This window comes from Humulus lupulus, chromosome 4, assembly GCF_963169125.1.
Source record: "Humulus lupulus chromosome 4, drHumLupu1.1, whole genome shotgun sequence".
Lineage (NCBI taxonomy): Eukaryota > Viridiplantae > Streptophyta > Magnoliopsida > Rosales > Cannabaceae > Humulus > Humulus lupulus.
In genome coordinates, this window is record NC_084796.1 from 244,675,591 (window position 1) to 244,703,052 (window position 27,462).

At 37.0% G+C, this 27,462-nt stretch overlaps 1 protein-coding gene across 1 annotated transcript; it reads right to left on the reverse strand.

Annotated features, from left to right (window-relative positions):
- Positions 1-17,807: 17,807 nt before the first annotated feature.
- LOC133831501 (nuclear pore complex protein NUP93A-like) lies at positions 17,808-25,585 on the reverse strand. The gene is made up of 15 exons (XM_062261833.1): positions 25,377-25,585; positions 24,755-24,846; positions 24,517-24,583; positions 24,071-24,130; positions 23,518-23,607; positions 22,988-23,257; positions 22,588-22,683; positions 22,319-22,453; positions 22,037-22,090; positions 21,849-21,932; positions 21,229-21,315; positions 20,225-21,127; positions 19,224-19,405; positions 18,538-18,829; positions 17,808-18,263 (listed from the first exon to the last, which is right to left on the reverse strand). Exons 1-15 carry the CDS (start codon positions 25,476-25,478, stop codon positions 18,186-18,188), a joined length of 2,592 nt encoding a protein of 863 aa, XP_062117817.1. The 5' UTR covers positions 25,479-25,585; the 3' UTR covers positions 17,808-18,185.
- Between the last annotated feature and the right edge of the window lie 1,877 nt (positions 25,586-27,462).

Consider the following 27,462-nt stretch of genomic DNA (forward strand, 5'->3'; position numbering starts at 1 on the left):
AATCGTCATTCTGATCGGTATGTCAAAAATTAATTAATCAATATAATGATTAATTTTGTTGAATTTTATGAAATAGTTTTCACAAAAAACCTAAATTAGATCGTGAAGTTTATGATTGTCATTTTATTTATATGAAAATGATTAAACAAAATTTGTACAAATATTTATTTGATATATTTTATTAAATTTTGTAGTTAATCGTGTCAATTCGTGTTGATTCGTGTCAATTAATCGTGTTGTGTTCGTATCGTGTTATCGTATCGTGACCTGTTTTGCCAGCCCTAGTGGTGAGTCCATTGATTTTTAAAAAAGAGGTGTCAGGTTCAATTCACCATTCTCACATTTTTTTGCAATAATAAAATGAGCTTAAAAGTGGGCCAACACGACATGGCTGGGTCCATGGGCTGTGCTGGGCTTACTCTTTTAAATATGGGCCAGTCCGGCACAAATTGAAATACAAGCCCGACCCAGCCCAGTCCAAATTATTCGAAGACACGAAAATATGGGTCAGCCCGGGCCAGGCCACCCACATTTACAGCTCTAGGCAGGCGCACCCCTATCATTAATAGTTTTCTTTAAACGTGGTTTTTTTATACATCCTGTAATTTTTTTATAATTTCCAAATAATTTACCGTATCGAAAACAATAACTAATAATCAAATAGACTATATATTCAGTGCACCTTGTCAATTTGGGTCTCTCAATTATTAGTCACCTTCTCCTTATCCTTTCCATTTCAACTTTTCCTTTTTCTAGACTGAAAGATTTTGACAATATTAATTTTTCATTATATACTTTGAACAAAAAAGTTTGGGTCATATAATGTGAAACTTTTCCTATAGAGATTGCTCTTGATTCTTGATGTATTCCATAATGAAAAATAAATTATTGTGTTTGCTTGCGTAACAAAATATTTGACCTGTTTATGACTATTAATGTTATGTTCAACACTTTTATGACTCATTTGACCTGTTTAATATACATGTTTTATAGAAAAAAAAAATAAGTACAATTAGGCTAACACAATTAAGTATTAACTGCTTAATAAAATAAATATGCATGTGACTTTAGATAGATCATTAACGAACCAATTTGATATTATACATGTCAACCTGAACACGACTCGTTTACTAAACAGATCAACTCGAAAATAACTCAAACTTGTTTAAGATAAATCCAAACACATTAACTTCATGTAAATTTCAAGTTGTGTTATTGTGTCTTTATCCTTTTTTCCACCCCTAGAATTATTTGCGTCACCCTATATCTTTTATAGTGAAGTTAATCCATTCAAGAATAAGGCCAAGCAAGAAAATAATTCTTTGCAAAAGATTTGAAAAAAAAAAATTGTAAGTGATCTACCGCAACAAAGGTTTAGCTCGAAAAACATTTTGGTAAAATAGCATATCCAACCAAACATCAGAAAACCACCCGGCTTGCTACAGTTGAACTCATCAAGTTGAAAGTCAAGTCAGATTTTCCCTTGCCAAGATCCAAACTTGTTTTGTACTAAAAGCCTCTCTCACCAAGATGTTGATCAGATCACCACATTCTCATTCCCCAAAATTTACATGAAAAAGATTGTTCATACAATACATAACCATTGGATTTACTTGACAAAATGAGGCATATATATATATGAAGGAAACTGCCCCCCCCCCCCCCCCCCCCCCCCCCCACACACACACACAATCATTTTATGTTCATAAGCTTCTTGCAATTATTGATCAGCAGAATGGAAAATGGTCCAAAATAACAGGCCCACTTTCATCTATCCACCAGGCCCAAATGTTGCCAGCCTAATGAACTGTTATACTGTTCTCTTCCTTAGCATCAATGCCAAGCTCGATGCAGAACATAATATAGTTACCAATCCAACATTCGAAGTCTATGGGTCAAAAGAAGAACCATTATGTGGTCTTGGAGGCCAAGAGTACATGGACATCCAAAAGAGTTTGTTCGAGAAAAACCAGATTATACCTCCGGAACTGTGGCCCAAACCGGAAGACGATGCTCCTTGGGAGACATTCCCATCCGACTATACTCGCAAAATAACAAGGGCCCTTGAAGCCTTCCATCTGTCAAAAAATGAAGCAGATCAGGTCACCAAACTCGAAGAAACACTAGAACAAAAATATATGTCTCTGTACAAATTGACCGATACTGAAGGGGTAGTTTTGCGGAAAAATGGTATCAGAGCCATACTTCATCCTATCCTACTGACGAGTCTCTATCTCAAAATATGGCTAAAGAAACATCATCCACAAACTCTGCAAGTTCTAGTACTCCTATAATATCTCCCTTGTCACTTACTCCTTCCCCATCTTTTCGTAAATCCACAGCCAATAAACTTGATTTCCTTTATGAACTATCATATGTTCCTGAAGAAAACAAGATTGCCAACAACAACCTTCCCTTGATCAACCCGTACCAAATATTCCCAAAATCCATCACTCCTTTTACCCGTTCCATTAAAGCACTTATCAAACCATCCTATAAAGCCTCAAAAGAATATATCCAAGCCTCTAAATTCAGTGAGTGCCAATTAAGACCTACTCCTGAGGTCCAATTTGTCACTTTACAGATCCCTCCTGAGTTTATTCCTGAGTGGATTGCGCAAGGATTCACCCACATACACTTTGGTGCCATTCGCTTAGCTATTTCTCTTCATGGCCGAAAGGGCCTTCCAATCGGCTGCCGAATGGGTCTGCTCGACACCCGAATGAGGAAATACCAACATGCAAGCATTGCCACCATAGAGACTACATTAAACGCAGGAACAGTAATAACTACATTGTTTCCTAACTTTAATATGTCGCTCAAGGACAACCGCTTAACTGCTGCTTTTAAAGTAGAGGTCCAACTCTCTGGAATTGACCAAGATCTCACCTCCATTGGAGCTACCCTTCACTACCAAATGGCATACAGACTCCAAGATCACGCTCTAGATCTTTCCTTGCCAACAGCTGACGAAGCATTACTGGTCACAGTGGACTCTACCCAAGTTCCAACATGCACTCATATTCCAAGGCAAATCTCTACAGATGATCTTGTCAAGATTTTGCCAAGTTCATGGATAACAAATTATGAGATGCTCCATCAACCCCAAAAAGTTGTCCAGACTCTTACTGAACCATCTTATCATAAACGAGAAGATGGCTCTGTCGAAATAAACAGAACTCAAACCAAGGCTCCCAGTTGCTTTACCACCCAGTATATGATGACATCCGTCACACCGGCTGATGTGGAAATCCAGTCTTTCGATTCTCAAGGTAGTCCTATTTATGCTTTTGAATCTTCAGATGGACATAAGTATTGGGATGTTTGCGACTACAAAAGTTGTCTAAGATCAGAAGAAGACCTCTGTAACGCCCTGGCTACCCCAGAACAGTTACGGAGAACGGTGAACCGGAAATTTGACCCGCTACCCGAGTCCTTTGGTTAAAAACGTGATCTAAGTGTTATTATCAGGTTAAGGTGTAAAACCAGTAAAAAGGAAAGGGTACTTTTCATTAAGTAAATAAACTGCTCATGAGCCTTTTAAAATGTTTACAAGTAGTTCAAGTTACAAAAGAGTTGCTACAGTCCCAGATATACAAACTCCGCCGGCCTAAGCGGCAAAAATAGGGTAAACCCCTAGTCCCTCTGAGAACTCCTTGACCGTGGCGGTCAAGCGGCCCTGTATGTACATTACATCGCCCAAGCTCTCCTCTCAAGGCTGGCCAAGCTTTTCCTTTCCTTTACCTGCACCACAAAGCACCCATGAGCCGAGGCCCAGCAAGAAAACACAATATAGCAGGATATAATATCAACAATAATCATAGTTATTCCCTCAGGACTATCAGTCCAACAAGTAAGTGACAATAGCCAAAAGTCACAATAATGAGCATCGCTCCCTCTAGCCAAGCGACGATAGGGTCACCAGGGCTTAACCAATAGGTGATTTCTTTCATAAGCTTGATCAGGACAGGTGCATGGTGATTGGTCACCAACATAACCTTCCTCACGACTCTAGAGTCGAAACTGTGGACAACGTCCCTTAGCCTTGTGACAGACAGTCACCGGGGTCATATACCTTGGCTATAATCATCTGGTCGTAGACCAGGCAAGCGCTTATAAGTTTCTCGACCTTAGGGTCGGTCTGGCATTAATGCTATAGAGCCATTCAATGCTTAATTCTCGACTTTAGAGTCGGTCCCTGACTAGTCAGTGTCTTAAGCAGATAATCAGCGTTCAATAGCATTTAATATGCAATCCATGTCCACATATATCAACCAACATGCCTCAAGTATCAAACCACGCATGTCATATACCTATACAGGGTGCAGCTGTATTCATACACTGTTTTCTTACCTCTGGTTCGAGTGAGTATTATAATATGAACGACCCCTGAGAACGATCAACCTTTAAATTCCTCGACGGTCACCTGGTCATAACCAAAATATAGGATTCATCAATAAAAATGATAACCAAGGGTTCCCAAACCAAATCCCAGCCCCCGAGACATCAAATACTACCCAACCGGGTGCTAGGTCCAACCCCGAGGCCTATGGTTTGAATCCCCAAGCTAAAAACCTTATTTTAGCAAAATTGGCTCTAAGGGCCGCGGCCCTCCCTGCTTTTGCGCCGCGGCGCGCCTCCAGACAGAGAGGCTCCCTGCCTGCCAAACGCCAAGGGCCGCGGCGCACCCCTGCTGCGCCGCGGCGCCCAGCCCAGATCAGCAAGTCGGCCACACACGAACCAGAATTTAACCCTGCGTTTTTCCCTTCAAACCAGTCCCTCGAATCATCTTAAAACCTTCTCCAAACATGTAATTGAACCCCTAAACCTTACCTATAACACCTCCTCACCAAAACCCAATCATCTAACACCAAGAACTCCCTTTAATCCTCACTTCCCACATCAAAAACCATGAACTAAATACCAAAGATAAAACAGAGCACCAGCTGTGATATATAGTAAAAACTCACCTTGGAACTAGCTTTAAACCTCCCACACCAGCTAAAACAAGTGCTCCAACCTTGCCTTTCAATTTCCTTAGCTTGATCCCACTCCTAGAACTCAAAACCTCAAAGGAGTAATGAAGAGGGTGATGAACGGGAATGGAGGAGGCAAAACTCTGTTTTTACACTGTTTTATTCCACAGCCTTCAGCCACTAAACCTTATATATATCCTCCCCTAAAAAGACCAAAATGCCCTTGTGACATCTAAAGCCTTTCAAACTACTCTAGGGGTAAAATTGGTACTTCTAGCTTAACCCGTTAATTATAATTAACGCTTCCCAATTCCCGCTAATCTCAATATCCTCAAACACCAATACTTCATAACCCGTTACCCTAAAATCCCCGGTAACGCGATAGCCTTTAATATCACCCCGAGACTCACCCCGAGCTCCGAGCTCAAACCTGTTATGACCAAACCAATAAATCATGTTTAACGATCGTCTCATGTCGAAATTCTCGAACCAATCCACATTATAATGTGGTCTCACAATATATCATTAACATACAACAAATATTCAATTATACCCTCAACGGGCCAAATTACCATAATACCCCTGTAAACAAATGTGGACTCACAAACATGCGTTTAACATCATATGATAATATAATTCTCATAAACATGCATAAACACATTTAATGGCATAATTAAACAGTTATGGCCCTCCCGGCCTACTAATCCAGCCATTAACCATAATAGGGAATCCGGGGCATTACAACCTCCCAAAGCCAAAGAAACGTCTGAGCTCGGGAAAACGACTTAAGCAGCGGTTAATTCAAGGAGAAAAGGAAATAGGATTGTTAGGCCAACCCTCTGGAAAGTTTGACTATATAGTCAAATATTCTACTCCCAAAGGCTTACCTGACTCTCCTCCAGAACCAACTGGTGGAACATTGAGCTTCCGCCCACGGGCTCCCAAGAGCCTCCACTTTCGGCTCCCCAAAAGAACATTTTGCCATGCTACAAAAAGGCGGCAAAATGGATGCAACATCATGGCGAAGATTTTCCTGCTCAAAATCAGTTCCAACAAATTCCACAAGTATGTATGATGACTACCGCTAATTATGAGTCAGATTTTCCTCCACTTAAGAAGTTTGATAAGCAAGATGACCAAGGAACAGTCTCTCACCAACCAAAAGTTCAAAACCCTACAACCAGAAATGCAGACGGGACTCTTAAAAAGATATCTCCGGCCGAAGAAGTTCTCAATTGGCAATCAGAAAACATGATTGTCCAAAACAAGGTCTTGAAACAAGTTGAGTTACAAAATACCAGAATAGAGACGGCAGTAAAACAATCCCAGAATACTGTCATTGACAAACTCACTGCAAAGATCCAACAAACTCATGAAGAACTTCTAGCTATCATCAAAGCAAACTCAGTTCCGATGCCAGTATTTCTAGCAAAAGAAGCTGAGATGAAGAGCCTAAAAACCCAATATGAATCCCTCAAGAACAGGTTCTGCCAACAAGAACCAACAACGGCACCTTCAACCAGCTACTTGGGAACTTTGTCCCCGTTCGGGATGGCTACGACGCCAGTCCCTGGAAGTTTGCTACAATACCAAAAACCTCTCAGCCTTTTCCTATTACCGGATCTGTACAAGAAGACTCGGTTGTAAGATTGAGGCGCATGCTTGATGAAAACCAACAACAGAAGTTAAAAAAGGGAAAGAAAAAAGAATCACCCAGCCAAATGACAGAGGAACCCAAACAACTTATGGTTCATCCAGCCGCAAACCCTTTGTCACGAATGATTCGCCATACAAGCACTCTCCACATCGCAGATAGTGAAACGGACTCAACGGACTCAGAGGGACAAAGTTCTTCGACTAGTTCAGACAATTCTTCGGGTGACTGGTCTGAAGAAATAAGCTCAACTTCTGAGGATTCCATACTGAGTGACTCCGGAAGCTTATCCAGTAAAACTTTGTCTAGCGATGATGATGAAACATTTCCACATCTGATGGTGCAACCAGCTGAATCAAACTCACAGACCGAACCAATTATCACAAGTGAAGACGAAAGTGGAAATGAATCAACAACACCACATGTTCCCCCAAAACGGAAAAGTAAAGGTTCAAATTTTCAAACTTTTACTTTAGATGACCTCCCTCCATCAAGATGGCGCGAAAGGTTCCAGGAGTTTCAAGCATGGCTCAGCCTAGAATCACAAAGACCGGAAGCACAGACAGGAACAATTCTCCTCAGCTTTGTTTCCCGTTTTACAGGCACCCTACAAGATTGGTGGACAAGTCTGGGCGATTACAGGCAAATGACGTTCTTGCAACTTCCATCTGTCACAAATGCCCTGACCTACCTGTATATTGAGTTCTGCGGACAAGATGCTCAAGTCACTGAAAGACTTCGCGCAGAATTCTTTAAACTAAAGTGTTGTTCAATGGATAAGAGAGATTTGGAAAAGCATTACAAAAAGATGACTCAACGATTCTACCAAATAGGTGGAATTGATGACCCAAATCTAAAACAGGCATTCCTCTCTTCCATACCAGAACCACTAGGAGAAGAAACCTTCAGACTTCTCTCGGGAACAGGAAGAACCTTAGCTGATGCCACGATTGGAGAAATTTATCAACTAGTTCTAAAGGCGTTGGAGAAGATGTGCTCTCAGCATAAATTTATCCAAGAATTTATGAAACAATCCAAGAAGCTTGGAAAGGTTTGCAGCCAAAAGGGACTACGAATCAAATGCCAGTCTGAATCAGCATGTTCCTGTCATCCAGAGAAAAAGAAACACAGCAAAAGGTTTAAAACCTTTAGGACCTTTAAGTCCTCAAGGGGAAAAGAACGCCGCTCCTTCAAGTTTCTAAGGAGGAAACGCTCTTTCGGGAAAAAGTCGGTGTAACTCCTATTTCTTTTACAAATCATAACAATTATGAAAGATAAGAGAAGATGTTTTTATTCATACTTTTAAGTGCATTACAATGTTAACCGAAGGCTAGAGCTATTAAGTAAAGTGGAAGAATAACTAATGAATATGCAACTATAACATTCATGGGCATTTCATTAGTATAATACCCATAGAATGATGCTAAATACAAGCAAACAATCACTAAAGTTATGAAAAATAAAGAGAAATTCATGATTTGATGATGAATTTTTATAGAAGGTTAAGAGGTGAAGAAGTTGTGCAAATAAATGGTTGAAGGAACAAGTATTTATAGGACAAAAACTAGCCGTTTATGACCGTTGGTGAATAGTGATCATGACCGTTGGGGGTATAGTTGTTTTCTATTATGGGATTTTAACAATTCTAAGTTGTTGAAGTAACCAACAGGTGGGAATAATTAATTTATGGGTGTTAGAGAAACTTTTTCAGAAAAGTTTGTGAGTCAAAAATGTTAAACTAAGTAATATAAGAAGATTGGGAAATTTTCATTTTTTTACTATTCACCGGGTACTATTCATAGTGGGTCCCACAGTGGGGTCCGCAAGGGTCCCACAGTAGGGTCCACATGGGTCCCACAGCGGGGTCCACCCCATGGGTCCCACATGTTGATGCAGTAGTGATATAGTGATGACCTAAGCAAATTACTATGCTTGATATTTTGAATATGTTATTATTCCACTATGCTTATTATTTTTAATATTTTATTAGAATAGTATCCCAAGTTTTTCCTATAAATAGCCCTTCCAAAACTCATCTTGAAATCACAAAAACCTCATTTTCCTTTCTCTTACTATACCTAAAAATCTTCTTAACATCCTTCTAAAGTTCTAAACCTCGGAGATCTAGGCGAAGTTCTGTCCGTAATGCTAGCCTACGAAAACCTTTTAGGTAAGCTCTTCCCGAGCCTTTCTTTTCAGTTATTTAGTTATTATATATGTATAGATTATTTTACTATGCCGTTATAATGCCAAAAGTTATATATAGATTATTTTACTATGACGTTATAATGCAAAAATTTATATATAGATTAATTTACTATGCCGTTATAATGCCAAAATTTATATATAGATTATTTTACTATGCCGTTATAATGCCAAAATTTATATATAGATTATTTTACTATGACGTTATAATGCCAAAAGTTATATATAGATTATTTTACTATGCCGTTATAATATAAAAAAAATTATATATAGATTATTTTACTATAATGCCAAATTTATATATGGATTATGTTACCATGCCATTATAATGCCAAAATTTATATAGATTACTTTACTATGCCATTAAAATGCTAAAATTTATATATGGATTATTTTACCATGTCGTCATATTTTACAAATGCCAAAATTGAAATATGAACTATTTTTTTATGTATCCTCATAATACTAAACTTATATAGGCTATGGTCATACTTTTGACTATTATTATGGACTCTTATGACCTTATTCCCTATTATTATGGACAAGTATTATGACCTGGACTTTTCAGTATGACCATGACCACGACTTTTAGATCAGGACCTTGTCATGGACAACTATAGTATGATCATACGCCTTGACATAAAATAAGCACTAAAACAGGAAAAATGGGATAATAACAATATTAAGCTAACATTTCATAATGTAGATTTTATGTAATTTAATAGTTTGTGTTTTTATCAGGAAGTTAACAATTTCGGTTGTTTTATCAAGACGCAAGGTAAGTAGAATCCTCATCTACAATACAAGTCTGTTATGTGTCTTATGTGCATTTATATGCTTTATATGTTATCCTGCCATGTTCTTATGCATAAGTTATTTTCAAGAATGTTATAATTATTATGCATAAGCACGCTTAATGTTCACAGACAAGTTACTGAAAGCGTTAAAGTAGAGGTGCTGCTTGAGAGACCTAAGTCCCAAAAATGTAAGGAGGGAGATGTACATCCCTATATGATGAATGTTTATGAGGGAAATTCCCTATTATCATGTTTATGTTCAGGTGGGAATGTGATTCCCTATGTAATGCCGGCAGCAGCATCCTCTAGGGCCCAAAAGAAAGGAAAGTGAAAGAAAAAAAAATACATAGCATGTTGCATGTTTATTTTAATGCATATGAGGTAGTTATTCTACTTACTGAGCCTTAGCTCATCAGATAATGTTTTGTATTGTAGGTAAGAGGCCCCAAATATAAATTGTTGATGAGTATACGTGGAGCCAACATGACTGTACATATGGGGCTGACCTGAAGGGAGTGGAGTTCTGCTATGCTATTTTATAAATAAACAAGAAACTTGGTTTTATTATATTTCATTAAAAGTATTTTGTGAACTTTATCATTTACTTAAAGCTTTAAAAGTATTTCATGAACTTTGTAATTTACATAAAGCTTTTCAATTTAGCAGTTGGATACATTTTCATTTCTACGTTAAGGTGTAGTAACGCCACGAAAATGATTTATAAAAGTATTAAGATTTGTATGTAAGATAAAGTTTTTATTTAGTTGTGAGTATTGTGTGGTTAAGGTTATAAACATTATTTATGTATTGTTTAATAAAGTTTTTGTAAATTCAGAATTTCAGTATTGTCGTATTTAGGTTAAAATTTGTTTTTACTCTATATATGTATGTTAAGAAAGGAGGTCGTTACAGTCGGACAGATGTTTTATCTGTGGAGAGAAGGGACATTATGCCAAGCAATGCCCCAAAGGGAAAACCGCCAAACTGATCACCCACATTCAACAAACAACGGGCATATCGCTCGAAGAAAATGATCTGGAATCTATCTTCTCTACTGATGACGAGATCAATTCAGAATCCCTCTGTGCGTTCGAACATCAGAAGACCCTAGATGAGTTCTACCACATGGCAGCAATCAATACAATACAACCATCGCCAATCATCTCTATGCAGATCCTCCCTACAAAGTATGCTCGGCCAGTCAAAGTAGCAGCCTTTTTTCGACACAGGAGCATCATACACCATGATGAACCCTGATGTTCTACCTCCAGAATATTGGAGGAAAGAAAAGCAATACTTCCACGCTGCAAATGGAAGCATCTTCTGCACAGAGCTCATCAGTAAACCAATCAAATTACAGTTCTTCCCAGGATGCTCTATTATTCATAGAGTAATCGGTTCAAAATTACCATGAAAAGATTTAATCATTGGGTTTGATGTTTACACTAAGAAAAGGGATTTGAGAATTCTTCCTGGTGGCCTTGGTTACAAACAACATTTTGCTCCATGGGAATCCATCCCAAACTATTTTCTCATGCCTCCTGATCCATTCTCTAAAGTCAAACAAAGACTCATAGAAAACTCGTGTGCCACAAATCATGCTGAATTCCTCCAGAAATGTGACCACCCTCTTTGGAAAAATCATCAGTTCTTCATCAGTTTACCATTTAAGCTCAACGAAGATATTAACCCTACCAAGGCAAGCCACCCAGGTATGAACCCAGAGCATTAGAAAATGGCAACTGAGGAATGCAAAGAACTACAACAACAAGGACTGGTCGAACCGACAACCTCTTCATGGGCATGCCATGCTTTCTACGTCAACAAGAGATCAGAACAGGCCCGAGGAAAACAGAGACTGGTCATCAATTATAAGCCTCTGAATGAATTTTTGGCAGACGACAAATTCCCCCTACCAAATAAAAATTCTCTATTTGCGAGCCTGTCGAAGGCCCAAATATTTTCTAAATTAGACCTCAAAGCAGGGTTTTGGCAGTTGGGTATTAAAGAAGAAGATAGGTGATAACTCTATGATATAGAGTTATTTATTTGACTTTTACACTTAATTATGCATAAAAATAGTGATGACTTTGGTGTTTGTTTGTCAATTTTAAGTTGTTATCTATCTATATAATTAGTTGATCTAATATTGGAGTCTTACAATATTTTGGGTTTAAATTGGAATTAAATAACTAATCTTGTTCTATTTTTCTGTGTAAAAAGGGAATCAAGCTATCCATGGAAGGATTGAAGAAGAAAAATTGGAAGTTTGGTTTGGAAGCAAAAGCTGAAACTTTCCAGATTGCTAAATTCATGCTACAGCATGCTGGAGCTCACTTGCTGACGTGGAAATTAAAGGCAGCTGTGTCATTTCTTTTTAATTCGTGGCCAGGTGGCATGGGTCCATAATTGGTGCCAGCTGGAGCTATTTTTGGGCAGAAAAGTGGTCCAATTTAGTGGGCCTAAGTGGAGGAAAAGAAGGTGGGCTTTCCAATTGGAAAGCATGATGTTTTTGTACCCTAATTTGGAAAGAAACAAGAGGGAGCCGTATCACCTTAGTGGGAGCCATTGAAGGACTATCATCAGAGAAAAAAGTACAGAAAAACAGAGAGAAAAATAGAGAGGAGTACAATTGTTGAAGGGGAACGAGAAGGACAAGGAGGATTCACACACCAACTATATCGGATTTGTCCCATTGACTCTTCTTCTTTAATTTTTGTATTTCCTAATTTAGAATAGCTATTTTAGAACTCATGGATATCAATTTTCCATTTCAGATTTTGGATACTAATTTAGCTATGAGCTAAGCTTTTTGAGACTTGAATGGTTAAAGAACCCTATGTCATAGTTATTAAAGTTTAAATGCATATTTACGTAAATTCACCATTGTTCATTCAAGTGTTGTTCATGATTATTGTTTGTTGTTGTTTGGCCAACAATGGCAGATTGTTAAGCTAGATTTAATTCTGGAAAGGTTGAATGTAGTAGTTTGTACTTGAATGATGCAAGAGCATAACCATTGTTAGGTTGTTCTTAGTGAGTAGAATAGGAATATTTACTTACCTTGCATAACTTTTGAGAATTGGTGCTGTTATTTGTGTTCTCAAGTCTGATTTGATATAGGAATATATTTAATTGGATGGTAGAACTATATTCACGAGTTTTGGAAAAATCTGGTGAGCATATTGGGAATTCTAGTTAACTCTGGTGCGATTTGCTAAATTTAATGCTATAGCATTCTGGGCAGTTTTTGACATAGGGGGATTTAGCTATTCAAGTCCAATTTTTCCATTGATAATTCTTCTTGCTGTTATTTCTCTAGAACTTGTGGTTAATTTTAAGCATATTTTAATTTCTTTCATTTTATTTTAGTTTAAACAACCACTCAATTCAGTTTCTTAAATTTCTAAATTGTAATTAATTGGTGTTTACATTGAACTTTTTAATACCAATCCCTGTGGAGACGATTCACTTATCATTATATTACTTGTGTGATTGCGTATACTTGCGTATATTAATTTTCACAACAATAGGCCCAAAACGACCTTCTGCATTCCGAACCACCATTATCAATGGACTGTTCTTCCCTTCGGACTCAAAACAGCTCCATCACTATTCCAAAAGGCCATGACTAAGATCTATGGCCCTATTCTAGATCAGGCCCTAATCTACATTGATGACATATTGCTCTTCTCACAAGATGAGCAAGCCCATCAAAATCTTCTGGCCCAGTTCATATCTCTCACAGAAGCCCATGGGGTCATGCTATCTGAAAAGAAGATGATCATCGGACAAGCCCAAATTGACTTTCTGGGGATGAAGCTAGTCAAAGGCCAATATGAAGCCCAACCACATATAGCCCAAGAGTTGCTAAAATTTCCCGAAAAGGACTTCACAAAGGTGCAAATTCAACAGTTCCTAGGGATTGTAAACTATTTACGGGATTTTGTCCCGCGACTCTCGGAACTAACAAGACCACTCAGCGACATGCTTAGAAAGCAGACTCCACCATGGTCACAGGAGCAAACTGTAGCAGTCAAAAAGCTGAAAGAGATAATGCAGACACTACCACCTCTGCAGATTCCTTCTGACGGGAAAAGAATCCTACAGACAGATGCTAGTGATCGGTATTGGGGAGCGGTCCTACTTGAACAAGACAAGACAGGGAAAAGAAAAATATGTGGATACAAGAGTGGCCACTTCAAAGATTCTCAGCTCCATTATCACTCTACCCTGAAAGAATTATTGGCGATAAAGATGGGCATCACAAAATTTGAATTCCATCTGATAGGGCACCATTTCTTGGTAGAAACAGACTTTGTCGCGTCAAAAGGAATGCTTAGCCTAAAAAAGAGCAAAACGACAAATGGCCAACTGTTGAGATTAGCAGTTTGGTTTGACAACTACTCTTTTGACATTAAGCATATTCAAGGCAAAAGCAATACTGTAGCTGATTTCTTATCCAGGTCACCCCCTGCTATAAATCTAGCCTTAGGATACTCACCAAAAACTATCCCCATTGTCATCCAAAAATCACCACATATAATTCCAATCATATTCATGATGGCCTCTTCCTCTTCAATCACACAAACCCAATCTTTTCCCCGGGATGCAAAGAAGATCCTTTCAAAAAAATCCAAAAAATCAGCCAAAGAAAGAGCAACCCACAGAGCAATCTTCATCCAGAATCTCATGATCTCCAAGCTTGGACCTTCCATACAAAATGACTTTGGAATCCATCCAAAGTACCCATTTGCCCAAATCCTACCTCTCCGAGATGCTATCTTCACACCAAAACTGATTGCCCACCTTTTCTGGTACCTAGCTAGTGTCTTCACCATAGCTGTCGAAGTACAAACTATGGCCTTACACACGTCCATAAAATCATTCTTGGACCAAGAAAGGTTCAAGCCAGCCTACCAAGTCCAAATGGATATTTTGTCCTGGTTTGCCCCACTAGAAGAATGGAAAAAGGTCTTATCAGCAGAATGGAAAAGGGTCCAAAATAACAGGTCCACTTTCATCTATCCACCAGGCCCAAATGTTGCAAGCCTAATGAACTGTTATACTGTTCTCCTCCTTAGCATCAATGCCAAGCTCGATGCAGAACATAATATAGTTACCAATCCAACATTCGAAGTCTACGGGTCAAAAGAAGAACCATTATGTGGTCTTGGAGGCCAAGAGTACATGGACATCCAAAAGAGTCTGTTTGAGAAAAACCAGATTATACCTCCGGAACTATGGCCCAAACCGGAAGACGATGCTCCTTGGGAGACATTCCCATCCGACTATACTCGCAAAATAACAAGGGCCCTTGAAGCCTTCCATCTGTCAAAAAATGAAGCAGATCAGGTCACCAAATTCGAAGAAACACTAGAACAAAAATATCCGTCTCTGTACAAATTGACCGATACTGAAGGGGTAGCTTTGCGGAAAAATGACTACTTTGAAGATTCACAAAACCCATATGCTGAATCTGCAGATATGCAAGACCCCTATCTCTTCCATTACACAGGGGACGAATGGAATGTGATGTACACAGAATACGACGCCTGTCCTCCAGCTGGCAGTGACGAGGATGAAGAACCGACAGGATGGAACCCACTTCATGAAGACCCAGCATATGACTCTGACTATGGAATTAGTCATGAGACAATATTTAAATAACTATTTCAGCCATAAGGTTTTGTTGTTTAGCTTTTTGTCTTTGTCGGGGAATCTTATCCCTTTGTTGTTTAGCCTTTTGTCTTTGTCGGGGAATCTTATCCCTTACCTATGCTTTTGTCTTTGTTGGGGAATCCTATCTAATCCCTTATCCTATCCCAACCATGGTTGGTTTTGACTAGGATGGGTTAAGTTTGTGGTTTGGTTAAGTTTGTTTGCTGAAGGATGTGGCTATATAAGGCCATCATCCCCCCTTGTGTAAATCAGAGAATTTCGAAGCAATAAAATACTAGAGTGTTTATTATCAAAAATGTTCTTCTAAATCCTTCCTTCAGAGATTTCCGAAGTAGAGATAGCATGCAATATGGATCATATCTGAAGGCAACTACTGTTATAAGTTTTTAGATTAACTTTCGAGTTAATAAATCTAGCAATCTATCATGTATGATCGTAAGTCACGCAATTCTGAGTATGTAAGTCGTGCAGATTGGTGTGAGAAATTGCTGGGTTTATTGATTCGTTAATAAAAATAACCAGAGATGAAATAATTTAAAATAAATTCAATGTATCTTATTCTTTAAATGCAAAATAATATTAAGTGGTATAATAAGATAATAGGAATTTTCTTTGGTAGGGGTAAGCGTAGAGCTGTAAATACGGGTCGAACTTTCTAGTACGGTACGAAACTGGCACAAGCACGACACGGCACAAAAAAATATGGGCTTGGGCGAGGCACAACATGAATTGAAAATTGGCACGGCATGACACGGTACAACATGACAAGCCCGAAGGCACGATATGAAAGCACAAACGAACTAGCCCGAAAGCACGACACGATAAAAAACTTGATATTTTTACATTAATAATGATAATAAATTTTTATTTGGGAATTATCTATAAATTAAAATGATAATAAAAGTTTATTATTTTTCTCAATTTTATATTTTTATAATTATATTAATTTATTTTAAGATTTGCGAGTTAAATTTTTTAGTATATATTATTAGGTATTCAAATTCTAATAATTATCTTTGATATAATTTTGTGTAAAGTATTGTTAAAAAGTATATGAAAATATCTAAAACTATAATTTAAACAATGAAATGTATTTGGATTGGTGGTGAGTAGGGCTGTCAATTCGTGTTATCGTGTCAACCCATTTATAACTGTGTTCGTGTCGTGTTACTTGTTTATGACCTGTTTAATAAAAATCGTCATTCTGATCGGTATGTCAAAAATTAATTAATCAATATAATGATTAATTTTGTTGAATTTTATGAAATAGTTTTCACAAAAAAGCTAAATTAGATCGTGAAGTTTATGATTGTCATTTTATTTTATATGAAAATGATTAAACAAAATTTGTACAAATATTTATTTGATATATTTTATTAAATTTTGTAGTTAATCGTGTCAATTCGTGTTGATTCGTGTCAATTAATCGTGTTGTGTTCATATCGTGTTATCGTATCGTGACCTGTTTTGCCAGCCCTAGTGGTGAGTCCATTGATTCTTAAAAAAGAGGTGTGAGGTTCAATTCACCATTCTCACATTTTTTTGCAATAATAAAATGGGCTTACAAGTGGGCCGGCACGACATGGCTGGGTCCATGGGCCGTGCTGGGCTTACTCTTTCAAATATGGGCCAGTCCGGCACAAATTGAAATACAGGCCCGGCCCAGCCCAGTCCGAATTATTCGAAGACACGAAAATATGGGTCAGGCCGGGCCAGGCCACCCACATTTACAGCTCTAGGCAGGCGCACCCCTATCATTAATAGTTTTCTTTAAACGTGGTTTTTTTATGCATCCTGTAAATTTTTTATAATTTCCAAATAATTTATCGTATCAAAAACAATAACTAATAATCAAATAGACTATATATTCAGTGCACCTTGTCAATTTGGGTCTCTCAATTATTAGTCACCTTCTCCTTATCCTTTCCATTTCAACTTTTCCTTTTTCTAGACTGAAAGATTTTGACAATATTAATTTTTCATTATATACTTTGAACAAAAAAGTTTGGGTCATGTAATGTGAAACTTTTCCTATAGAGATTGCTCTTGATTCTTGATGTATTCGATAATGAAAAATAAATTATTGTGTTTGCTTGCGTAACAAAATATTTGACCTCTTTATGACTATTAATGATATGTTCAACACTTTTATGACTCATTTGACCTGTTTATTTAATATACATGTTTTATAGAAAAAAATAAGTACAATTAGACTAACACAATTAAGTATTAACTGCTTAATAAAATAAATATGCATGTAATTTTAGATAGATCATTAACGAGCTAATTTGATATTATGCATGTCAACTTGAACACGACTCGTTTACTAAACAGATCTAACTCGAAAATAACTCAAACCTGTTTAAGATAAATCCAAACCCATTAACTTCATGTAAATTTCAAGTGTGTTATTGTGTCTTTATCCTTTTTTCCACCCCTAGAATTATTTGCGTCACCCTATATCTTTTATAGTGAAGTTAATCCATTCAAGAATAAGGCCAAGCAATAAAATAATTCTTTGCAAAAGATTTGAAAAAAAAAAAATTGTAAGTGATCTACCGCAACAAAGGTTTAGCTCGAAAAACATTTTGGTAAAATAGCATATCCAACCAAACATCGGAAAACCACCCGGCTTGCTACAGTTGAACTCATCAAGTTGAAAGTCAAGTCAGATTTTCCCTTGCCAAGATCCAAACTTGTTTTGTACTAAAAGCCTCTCTCACCAAGATGTTGATCAGATCACCACATTCTCATTCCCCAAAATTTACATGAAAAAGATTGTTCATACAATACATAACCATTGGATTTACTTGACCAAATGAGGCATATATATATATATGAAGGAAACTGCCCCCCACAATCATTTTATGTTCATAAGCTTCTTGCAATCTTTTCATACAAGTCGCGAGGCCAATTCCTGCTCGAATTAGTCGCAATAAAAGATGCAATCTGCAAAACCCAAATCACAACCATCATTAACACAAATCAATGGAAGTTTAACTGCAATCAGTTTTCATCTTTTATGTTTGCATAACCAGAACAATTAGCATTGCAAACTGGAACAATTGACAGCTCCCTTTTTTCAGCAGAACATAATGAACCAAATGTTCATAGGTAGCATGTATATCAAAACAGATATTTGAACTAAATGGTTATAAACAAAAATAGCTTGTAGATGATCATATACTATGCAAAACACAATTTTATTCATCAAAGCACAAACCTTTGCCCTCAAGGCCCGGAGCGATCCATCAGAATCTGTCACATTATCCAGACAAGTAAGGGCAACTCTGAGAAGGTCTGGAACACAAGCTTGGACATGAGGAGATAAGTTCTGAAACACATCAGCTGCAATATCTGGAGTTCTTGGATCCAGAGGAAGAAATGGAAGTCTTGCAACCTCCCTTAGAGCATCAATATAGTGACCCACTTTAACCAACTTGTGAACTGAGAGTATTGCCTCAAGTTGTCTTAACACCATCTGCTGTTCTGTAACATTCTCTCTTTCTTGAGGACTGCATATGCACATTTTCAACATCTTCAGCGAGAGCGCAAATCAATCCAAGTAAAATGAAACAGAAACTATATTCAGCACCTACATTGCAATTGTTGTAGTTTCTTGGTCCCCAAATAATGTAGAATTAGGCAAGGAGTTTAGTTTCCAACATAAAAAAACTAAGAGGTGGAGTCCAATTTTTAGTCATTCTCGTTGCTTTCCGAATTCTTCACTTTACAAATCTTTTCATTACCTTTCTTTTTTTAAGAAATAGGACTCATTTGTTATAATGACTTAAATGACAAGATTTATTAGTAAGCATGCCTTTAATGTTTAGGATTCTCTAAACCCTGAAAACCGTTCTACAGTAACCAAACTCAAACGAAGGAAACCGAGATATAGTTGGGAATGACCTGACTTCAGGGTGATATTTGTATGCCTCCATGATCTCATTTCCAGAATGAATGAGGCCAGAGGTCCGACTTTCACCATCCAATCTACCACGTGAGATGGCACATATTGCTTCAGAGAGACACTTGTTAATTGTATCCAATGCCATTGAGAATGCCCCAATTCTTTTTTGAATTTCAATAGACTGAAAGATGAGAGATTAATAGTTACAATAAAATTCAAAACAAAACAAAGAATAAGGTCATGAGATAGATAACTCAGACTCTAACCACAATATTCAAACTTTCAAAAAGTTCCACAAGACAGCAGAAAAATGAGTAAGACCGCAAATAAAATGCAGATGGTGGTGAAGAATGGTCAAATTTGAGATATCAAAATGAGTATGTTCTACGTCAAAATGTACAAATTGAAATGCTGGACCCAGTATGTAGTTAACAATAGTAACATTGAACAGATGTCCAGTTACCTAAGGAAATAATGATTATAATAGTCAGTATGATATCAATCCTCACCACGGTGGTTCAATGGCTTCAGGGACCCTTGAAAAGGGTATATGAATAAACCAATTCCAATCATGAAACCTTTTTACTATAAATAAACCAAGCATTTAGGTTCAATTTCTTCATGTTCAGCCAAGTGCAATCATATTGTATTCTACTAAAATATCATAAATTAAATAATGCTAGTAGTCATCACCATCTGCCATCATATTTTTTAATCACCCAAAAATGAAAAAGAAAAATGCCTTGGCACTAAAAGGAAAGGTTCAGAAGTCCAAAAAAGTGCTACTGCCCAAGTAGTATGAGCACAGTGTGACATTAGAAGAAGAAGACCAAAAAAAAGTAAAACAATCAGAAAGATATATTTCTTTTCAAACAACTCAACTGAAGTCCTGGTGTGGATAAAATTGAATATCATAGAGGCAAAAACAGAAGAGAAAGTGGTATGAAAATTATATTTAAGCATAGCTGCAAAAAAAAAAAAAAAAACATGCAAGCATTACCTTGTCATAGAATCCAGCTTCCTGACACTGGTGAGCAGCTTCAAGTAAAAATTGCTTTCTCGAATTCTCATCGTTCAAAAACCGGCTCAATTGACCTTCTTCTCCCGCACCTCTTGTACCAAGTAGCAGATAGATCCCACTATCTTTCAACAACAGCTCTGTTAGGAGTTGTTTTAGCATCAAGTTTTTCTGTCTTCGTTGATCTACAGTACCCCTCCCAGACCATGACAACTGCCCACCACCAACTGCTGCAGCAGCTTGGGCATAATATTCTAATGCCATTGGAAGATTACCAAGGCGAAGATACAAAGCACCATACTGTCTAATCAAGCTGGATGCCTCTGCATTAGCATCCATCACCCCCATTTTTTGTCCACCCCCAACACCTTCAGAAAGGATTCCATTGTCGGCCAGCACAATTGATATGTGTGCAGCATCAATATTATAACCTTCATCTCCTGCTTCCTTAGACAAGTATAGGACAGCTGGTATCAACTGAATGCTTAAAAGCAAAACATATGGGTATACTAGGGGGTCCTTTCCATTTTTGGTATAATATGAGGGATCAAACTTGTTTAGGTAAACCTGCAAATCATCCAGAGTGTATGGAACCAAGTTGTCACTTATAACAACTGATGGGGGACCAACAGGACAGTCCCGGACAGCTGACAATTTAAACCACAGGAAGTCCTCTATGGTATTGAAAAGTGTAGGTAAATCTCTCAACAATCGATCAATGTGCTTGCGTGACCCAGATATGATAGCATATAACAACAGCTTTTTCTTGTCATATGCTGCTCGACTCATGCGATCACCCATTCTTAACATTTTGTCACATTCTTCTGAGGCAGCAGCTGCAACTTCTGCAGGCACCATACCCCCAGTGTTGATCCATTCTGTAAGCTGTTAATTTTATATTTTTAAAAAAAAAATTAAGAAGAATAAACATATAGCCACAATTATCAGATATAAAAGGGATGACACAAAATTATACATATATATACCAGAGGAGCAAACTGGTGTGAAGAACGGGACTGGAGAGCAACATTTCTTGCTTCATCATAATACCCAGTTCTCAGGCAAAAGTATATCTGTCTCAGACAACAAACAGGAATTAGTATGAAAATGAATTAATAACATCTAAACTCAAATAAATTACGCACTAATACATATGTCATACAAATGCATTAAACAAATTCAAAAGACCATTGGTTTGTCTATTTTGTACTCAATGCTGGCCTTGGCATACAAAAGAACCCCATTCCATTTTCTGAGCAATCAAGTTCTTATGATATACAAACATGTGTGACAGCATCAGTGTACATACACAAATTCTGAGCAGTTAGGAATTAAAAGACTCGTGTAATTACTAGTGAAGTGTAATGACAAATAAGCAAGAAAATTTATGCCTAAACAGCCTGTTGCAAAACAAGAAGAGGGCAACGTAAAGAAGAACAAAGTCAGCCAGACTATTGAGAAAGTATCCCCATTTTATTTTTCACATTCTCAAATCCAACGTCAATGCAACATAGCCTCATATGATTTAAACACAAGTATGAGATGGTTAACATTAATCAACCAAAATATTTAGAAAATAGTTTGAACTAGAACATTTATTGCAGACCTGCTGCCAAGTTGTATCAATAGGAGGCTGCCTTCGAGAATCACCAGCATCAAAATCTAGAACTCCATAGTCCCTCAAACGAATCTGTACTTTTAAGCATCAAATACATTAGACGCAAACAATTATTCAGAATGACAAGATGACATGAAAAATGCAAGTACTAAAGGTTAAGAGAAATATGCGCTAACCCGGAGGAATGCACGAATTCTTTGCATGTTTCCAACAACCCCACCAAGTGCAGCCTACAATGAGAGTAATCGTGAACATCAAAATAGCAAGTTCCCTAAATCAATGTAAAACACAATAGCAGAAGAAAAAATTTGAGCATAAGACACAAAGTATGGATCAATAAAGCTACAGAATTACAAGAATCTAGGCTACACCAAGCATCATTGGAAAAAATCATTCCCAAAATATTAAAATCCTGCTAGGCAGCAATAAACAGTCATGGTAGAATATTAAGTTATTACCTGGGCAGGATGACTTTGGATGGTATCCATTACATATTTTTCATGACCCCGCTCAAGATGGCGCCTTGCACCAATAATTAAAGACATCTTTTTTGACACGCTTTTTGGAACAGATGAGTCTTCACCAGTTAATGCCTATAGAATAGTGGGAAGAAAGAAAAAAATATAATTTCCCCTACGAAGAAAATCACAAAACGAGATTGTACTAGACCCTCAAGGGGCAGAGCACGCAATCAGATATCATCTAAGCACCTACACATCTGATATACCTGAATAAGGTGCCAAATCTTCTGAAAATGAACGGATTTTCCACCAGACGCATCCAGACCTAAACTTTCATAAGCACCCTTAAAAGCTGTCGCAGGCTAACAACAGAAACAAGCCATTAGATAGGTACTTATCTCACTCAGCATAAACAAAACTTGACAACAATCTCCAAAGCATCACTCCGTTAAGGTGTCTTTTTCATAAAGTGAAAATAGAATTTAAAGCAGCAACTTAGTAATTTTTCAAAAAACTAAAACTTCACAATTCAAAGCAGCAACTCAGTCATTTGTCAAAAAACTAAAATTAACAATCCACTAAAGATTAAATGCCTTTCATTTAATGGTAGGAATCAAATATAAAATAAGATTGATTGAATACAGGGAAAAAATTGTTTCAACTTACTTTAAATGGTAAGCCACGTTCTCTTGCATCATTCAGATTCTTTACAACTTCAGCATAGACAGCTGCCTTTTTCTCAAGGATAGGCTTGTTAGCAAGAGGTACAAGCTGCATGCTAGATGCACCAGATGAAGCTTGAGGGCTAGAAGTCATCGACACTATCTGTCCAGAGCGAGCACCCCCACTACTGCTAACTATCATGTTAGTTCTAGGTAATGTGGAAATTCGACTCAAGCTTTGAAGACTATCCCGTTTTTCTTTTTGCCAATCCTCCTACAGAGCATTAAAATTTAAAAACCATCAGGTTTCAAAGCTCAACAGCAATGATAATCACTGCATAGCATATATCTATGCACACATAATCTGTCTATAATTTATTCAATATTCAGCTCAATGATATAAACACCTTATAAAACTTCAAAAGAATTTAAAATATATTAGATTAATAACCAAATGTTATTAATCACGTATGCGCTCACAATATCATTAATTGATTAGGGTAACATTCTGCATATCCCGTGTGTCATACTAACCTCCAACACTTTCAACATGTAATCATTAAAACTTCTGAGGTTATCCTTTTGAGCTTCTTGGACAGCTGAAATAATTGCCATTTCATGGACCTGGTGCATAGGTATGATTAAGAAATCATTATCAGTCACAAACATGACCAAAGTATATCAAGTTGTTAGAAGAACAGCTATTTTCTCAGAGTCAATTAAATTTTCAGGCTTGCTTGCGGCTATATATTGAATGATTCTCTCTTCTTAACAAAATATAAATATATATTATAGAGGAGAGAGAGAGAGAGAGAGAGAGAGAGAGAGAGAAAGAGACTATAACACTAATTCACATGCCAACAGTCAGTACCAATGACTTGAATAAACACTTGTATTTTAGAAAATTCGAATAATTGTTTAAAGTAGCTAAATTGGTTATAACACTATGCCAACACATTCAAACCACTAACAAAAGTAACATACACGGATAGTTACTCCTAAGCAAGTAGAGAAAGCAAAGAATATCTTTTAAACAAACAAGTAAGGATAACAAGCACAGATGCAAACAATTTTAAGACTAACGTACCTGCTGCAGATATTCCTCAACAGTTGTTGCCTCCGCAGGGAAAACATCCTCAAATGTTGTCTTCATAAAACATACAGCAGAAGAAAATCAAGAACAAAAGTAGGGAGAGCTTCAAAAAGGACATGTTTTACTACAAGAGAAAATAAAAAAGGAAAGTAGTTGGATTTGGATCCAATACTTTTGCAAAAGGTTGTTGAGCTGAGGAAACGATAACTGAAGAATAAAGGTATAACAATAAACTTATTTTAATTAGTTCTATATGTCCAATTAAATTTTTGAAATATACAAAGTCCATCTGAGATTTAAAGTGGAAATGGTGTGACTTTTTTTGCAACTAATACTTGTCAATAGTTAAACAAGTTTGAACCCACCCTGACAAAAAAAAAAATTGAGCCCATGGAGCAAGATTATATAGTACATGAAACAAAATGCCAAAGAAAGTTTACTTTCAATTCAAAAGACTTCAAATCTCGCGCAAGCTGCTCTGCATTTATTCCCTCTCGAGCAAGCAGCCTTCAAAACCACAAAGATACATGAAAAAACATTCAATTCCAATTTTCAGAAAACTAATACATGAAAATTATGAAATCCTAATACTTCAACAGTTACACCAAATTCCACATCTTCTATTCAAGAATAAAAAATTTAAGAAACGCAGCGACTTCTGAGTAATCACTAAAGTACCTTGTGGCAGCAATCGATTGAGATGGAGCCTCAGTTCTTAAAGTTTTTGCCTTAAGCTTCTTAGACAATGTTTCTAACTGATCCAAATTTCTCTGAAGAAAAAAAAAAACAGTTTCATAAGCTCCATTTGTCACATTAAGATATTCTTGGTGTGCAATATAATTCTTGCATCAACATGTATACACGTATGCGAAGAGAGCCACTGTTTTTCAGTTTGCTTCAGCAAGGGTACACATGCATACATCTAATAAAACTGAACTGAAAGTGATAATAATAAGAACTTTCTAACATTACTGAAACATTAGAAAATCTCAAACTTTTCATCCATTGTTTTTCTTCATTTTATAAGCAAGCAAAACAAAGAAAACAAACTTTAATACTGCATAATCTCCACGTATATCAATAACCTTCTTCTTCAACATTTCTCGGTATCCAAATAACGCCACTAATGTGAATTTCACTGCTGATATAACTAGTTACATCAAAATGTACTTTTCAACACCCAAAGACAAACAATTCTACAATCAGATTTTACGCTCAACTTTCTCGAAATTAACACTTTATCGGCCCGCATTTTCGGGAACCAAACGGAAAGTAGATGAGACAAAGTGAAGAGCGAAACCTGAAGTGGAGGGAATTGAACTGAAGGAGCAGCTTGCTCGAGAAGCTTAGAGGAGGAGTGGAGGAGATCGGTCCAGCTACTCATGTCTTGGTCGTTCGCCATTTTCTCTGGAGCTCAGTGAAAGAGGGAAATGGGAGAGAGGTTTTAAGGGATTGTCTAAAGCCCTAAAATTTCAAAACTGCGTGTAGTTTTGGGTTTGGCCTGGAAACTGGAATCTGGAGCGAAAAAAAGAAAACTCTCTTCTTTCAAGTTTTAGTATAACCGACGTGTCGTTTGATTGGAGCAAAAACACGTAGTAATTGTCGTTCCATGTTGAAACAACATGTTTTCATTAGGAATTACTTTTGGATTTTCGGGATTTTCTAGAAGTGGAAAATACATGAATTATGATATTTTTTCATTATCGCCATGCCAATCATAATTTCATTTTAATTCAACGTCAACTTCAACTTCATTTTATTATTTTTTCACATCAAATTATTATTTCATCTCCAATTCAGCATTATTACACTATGTATTTAAAATAATAATTAATTTATTAAGCAAGTCATTTAAACTTAAAAGTATAATTAAAGTTAAATAGAAATTTAGGTATTAAAAATTATGAATAAAAGGTATAAATTTTTCCATTAAAACTTTAAATGTTTACAAAGATCCCAAAAAGAGTTTCAAACAAAGTATACAATTACATTTAATTTTAAAAAATAAAAAAAAGTTGGCCTAAGCTACAAAAGTAGACTTTTATGCTAAATCCCTCAAAAATATCTAGATTGTGGTAGCCGAGCATGCTCTAGAGCCTCCAACTCATGGTCGACTTTCATCTTGCCTCTACCTGCACCATAAAGCACCGATAAGCCAAAGACCAACAAAAAAAATCCCATAAGGTATAATAAATATCATGTTTGACGTAAACATTAATGAGCATGATTTACAAATAATGAGTGCATTTATTCCAATAATGTAAATCATTAACATGTCTCATAGATTGTAAATATGCTCATTTCAAACACATAAACCATTTACACGGCCCAATTGAGCAATGCGCGTCTCCCGACATCAAGCTTACCGTCCATGCCAGGTGAGTGGGTACTGCACCCTCAACTTGATCCCGACTTCACGACACACGTTCTGTACAATTGCCAAATATAGATCGTATTGATCATCTACAGACAAATCAATGCTAATAAGCATGGCAAGCAACATTATGCATGAAGGAAAACTCAATTCTAACAAATTCAGATATACGGCTATAACTGCATCTGAATATAACCGAGCAAACGCCCTGCTCCATGTGCATATGCCAGTTTTCTTACCTCAGGTATTGCACGAGAATCAAGACAACCTCGAGTGCGATCCTCCCACGAGCCTCTCGGAAACTCTAGACACAACAATATAATATAGGTTCAGTTTTCCCATAAACCACAACCCATCAAAACCTTAGCTTATGATCCCCTAAATTTACCCATCAAAATCCATTGAAAACGGACCCGACACTAAGCTGCCAGCATTGGCCAAATCAGTGGTCATCAAACAGAAAACAACATATGTTATGTTCTCAAAATTTTCTATTTTTTTTTTATTTTTGTTTTTAAAAATTGTTTTCTAAAATTAATACCATATATTGTTACACACAGATTTCGAACATGAGAAATTATGATCCCAAAATCTAGGCTCGTTAGGTGTAAGCTCGAAATATGCACGAACGTCATATGATCCTTCAGTCAGACCGCTTTGTTGTAAATAACGACCTCGAAAGCTCGACGGTGTGTAGCCTCGAATATGCTCTGAGCTCGCAATAGCCATGGTTTGACACATATATGCATTTCCCTGATACATCTCTTGCCTTCAGACGAGATGGTTCGAACTCGAAAAGTGTAAGCTCGAATGTAATGACTTCGTCAATGGTAACTTGCTCCGAGCATAGGCGAAGTAAGATGACGAGCTCAAGATTAATAAGTAGTCTTGGAGATGAAGTTGACTCCGGATCTGAGCTAATCGGTTACATATGAATATATTTATTGTTGTAAAAACCCAATATTTAAGGGATATTATTTAAATTGTTATCCAATCCCACATTTTATGGGAT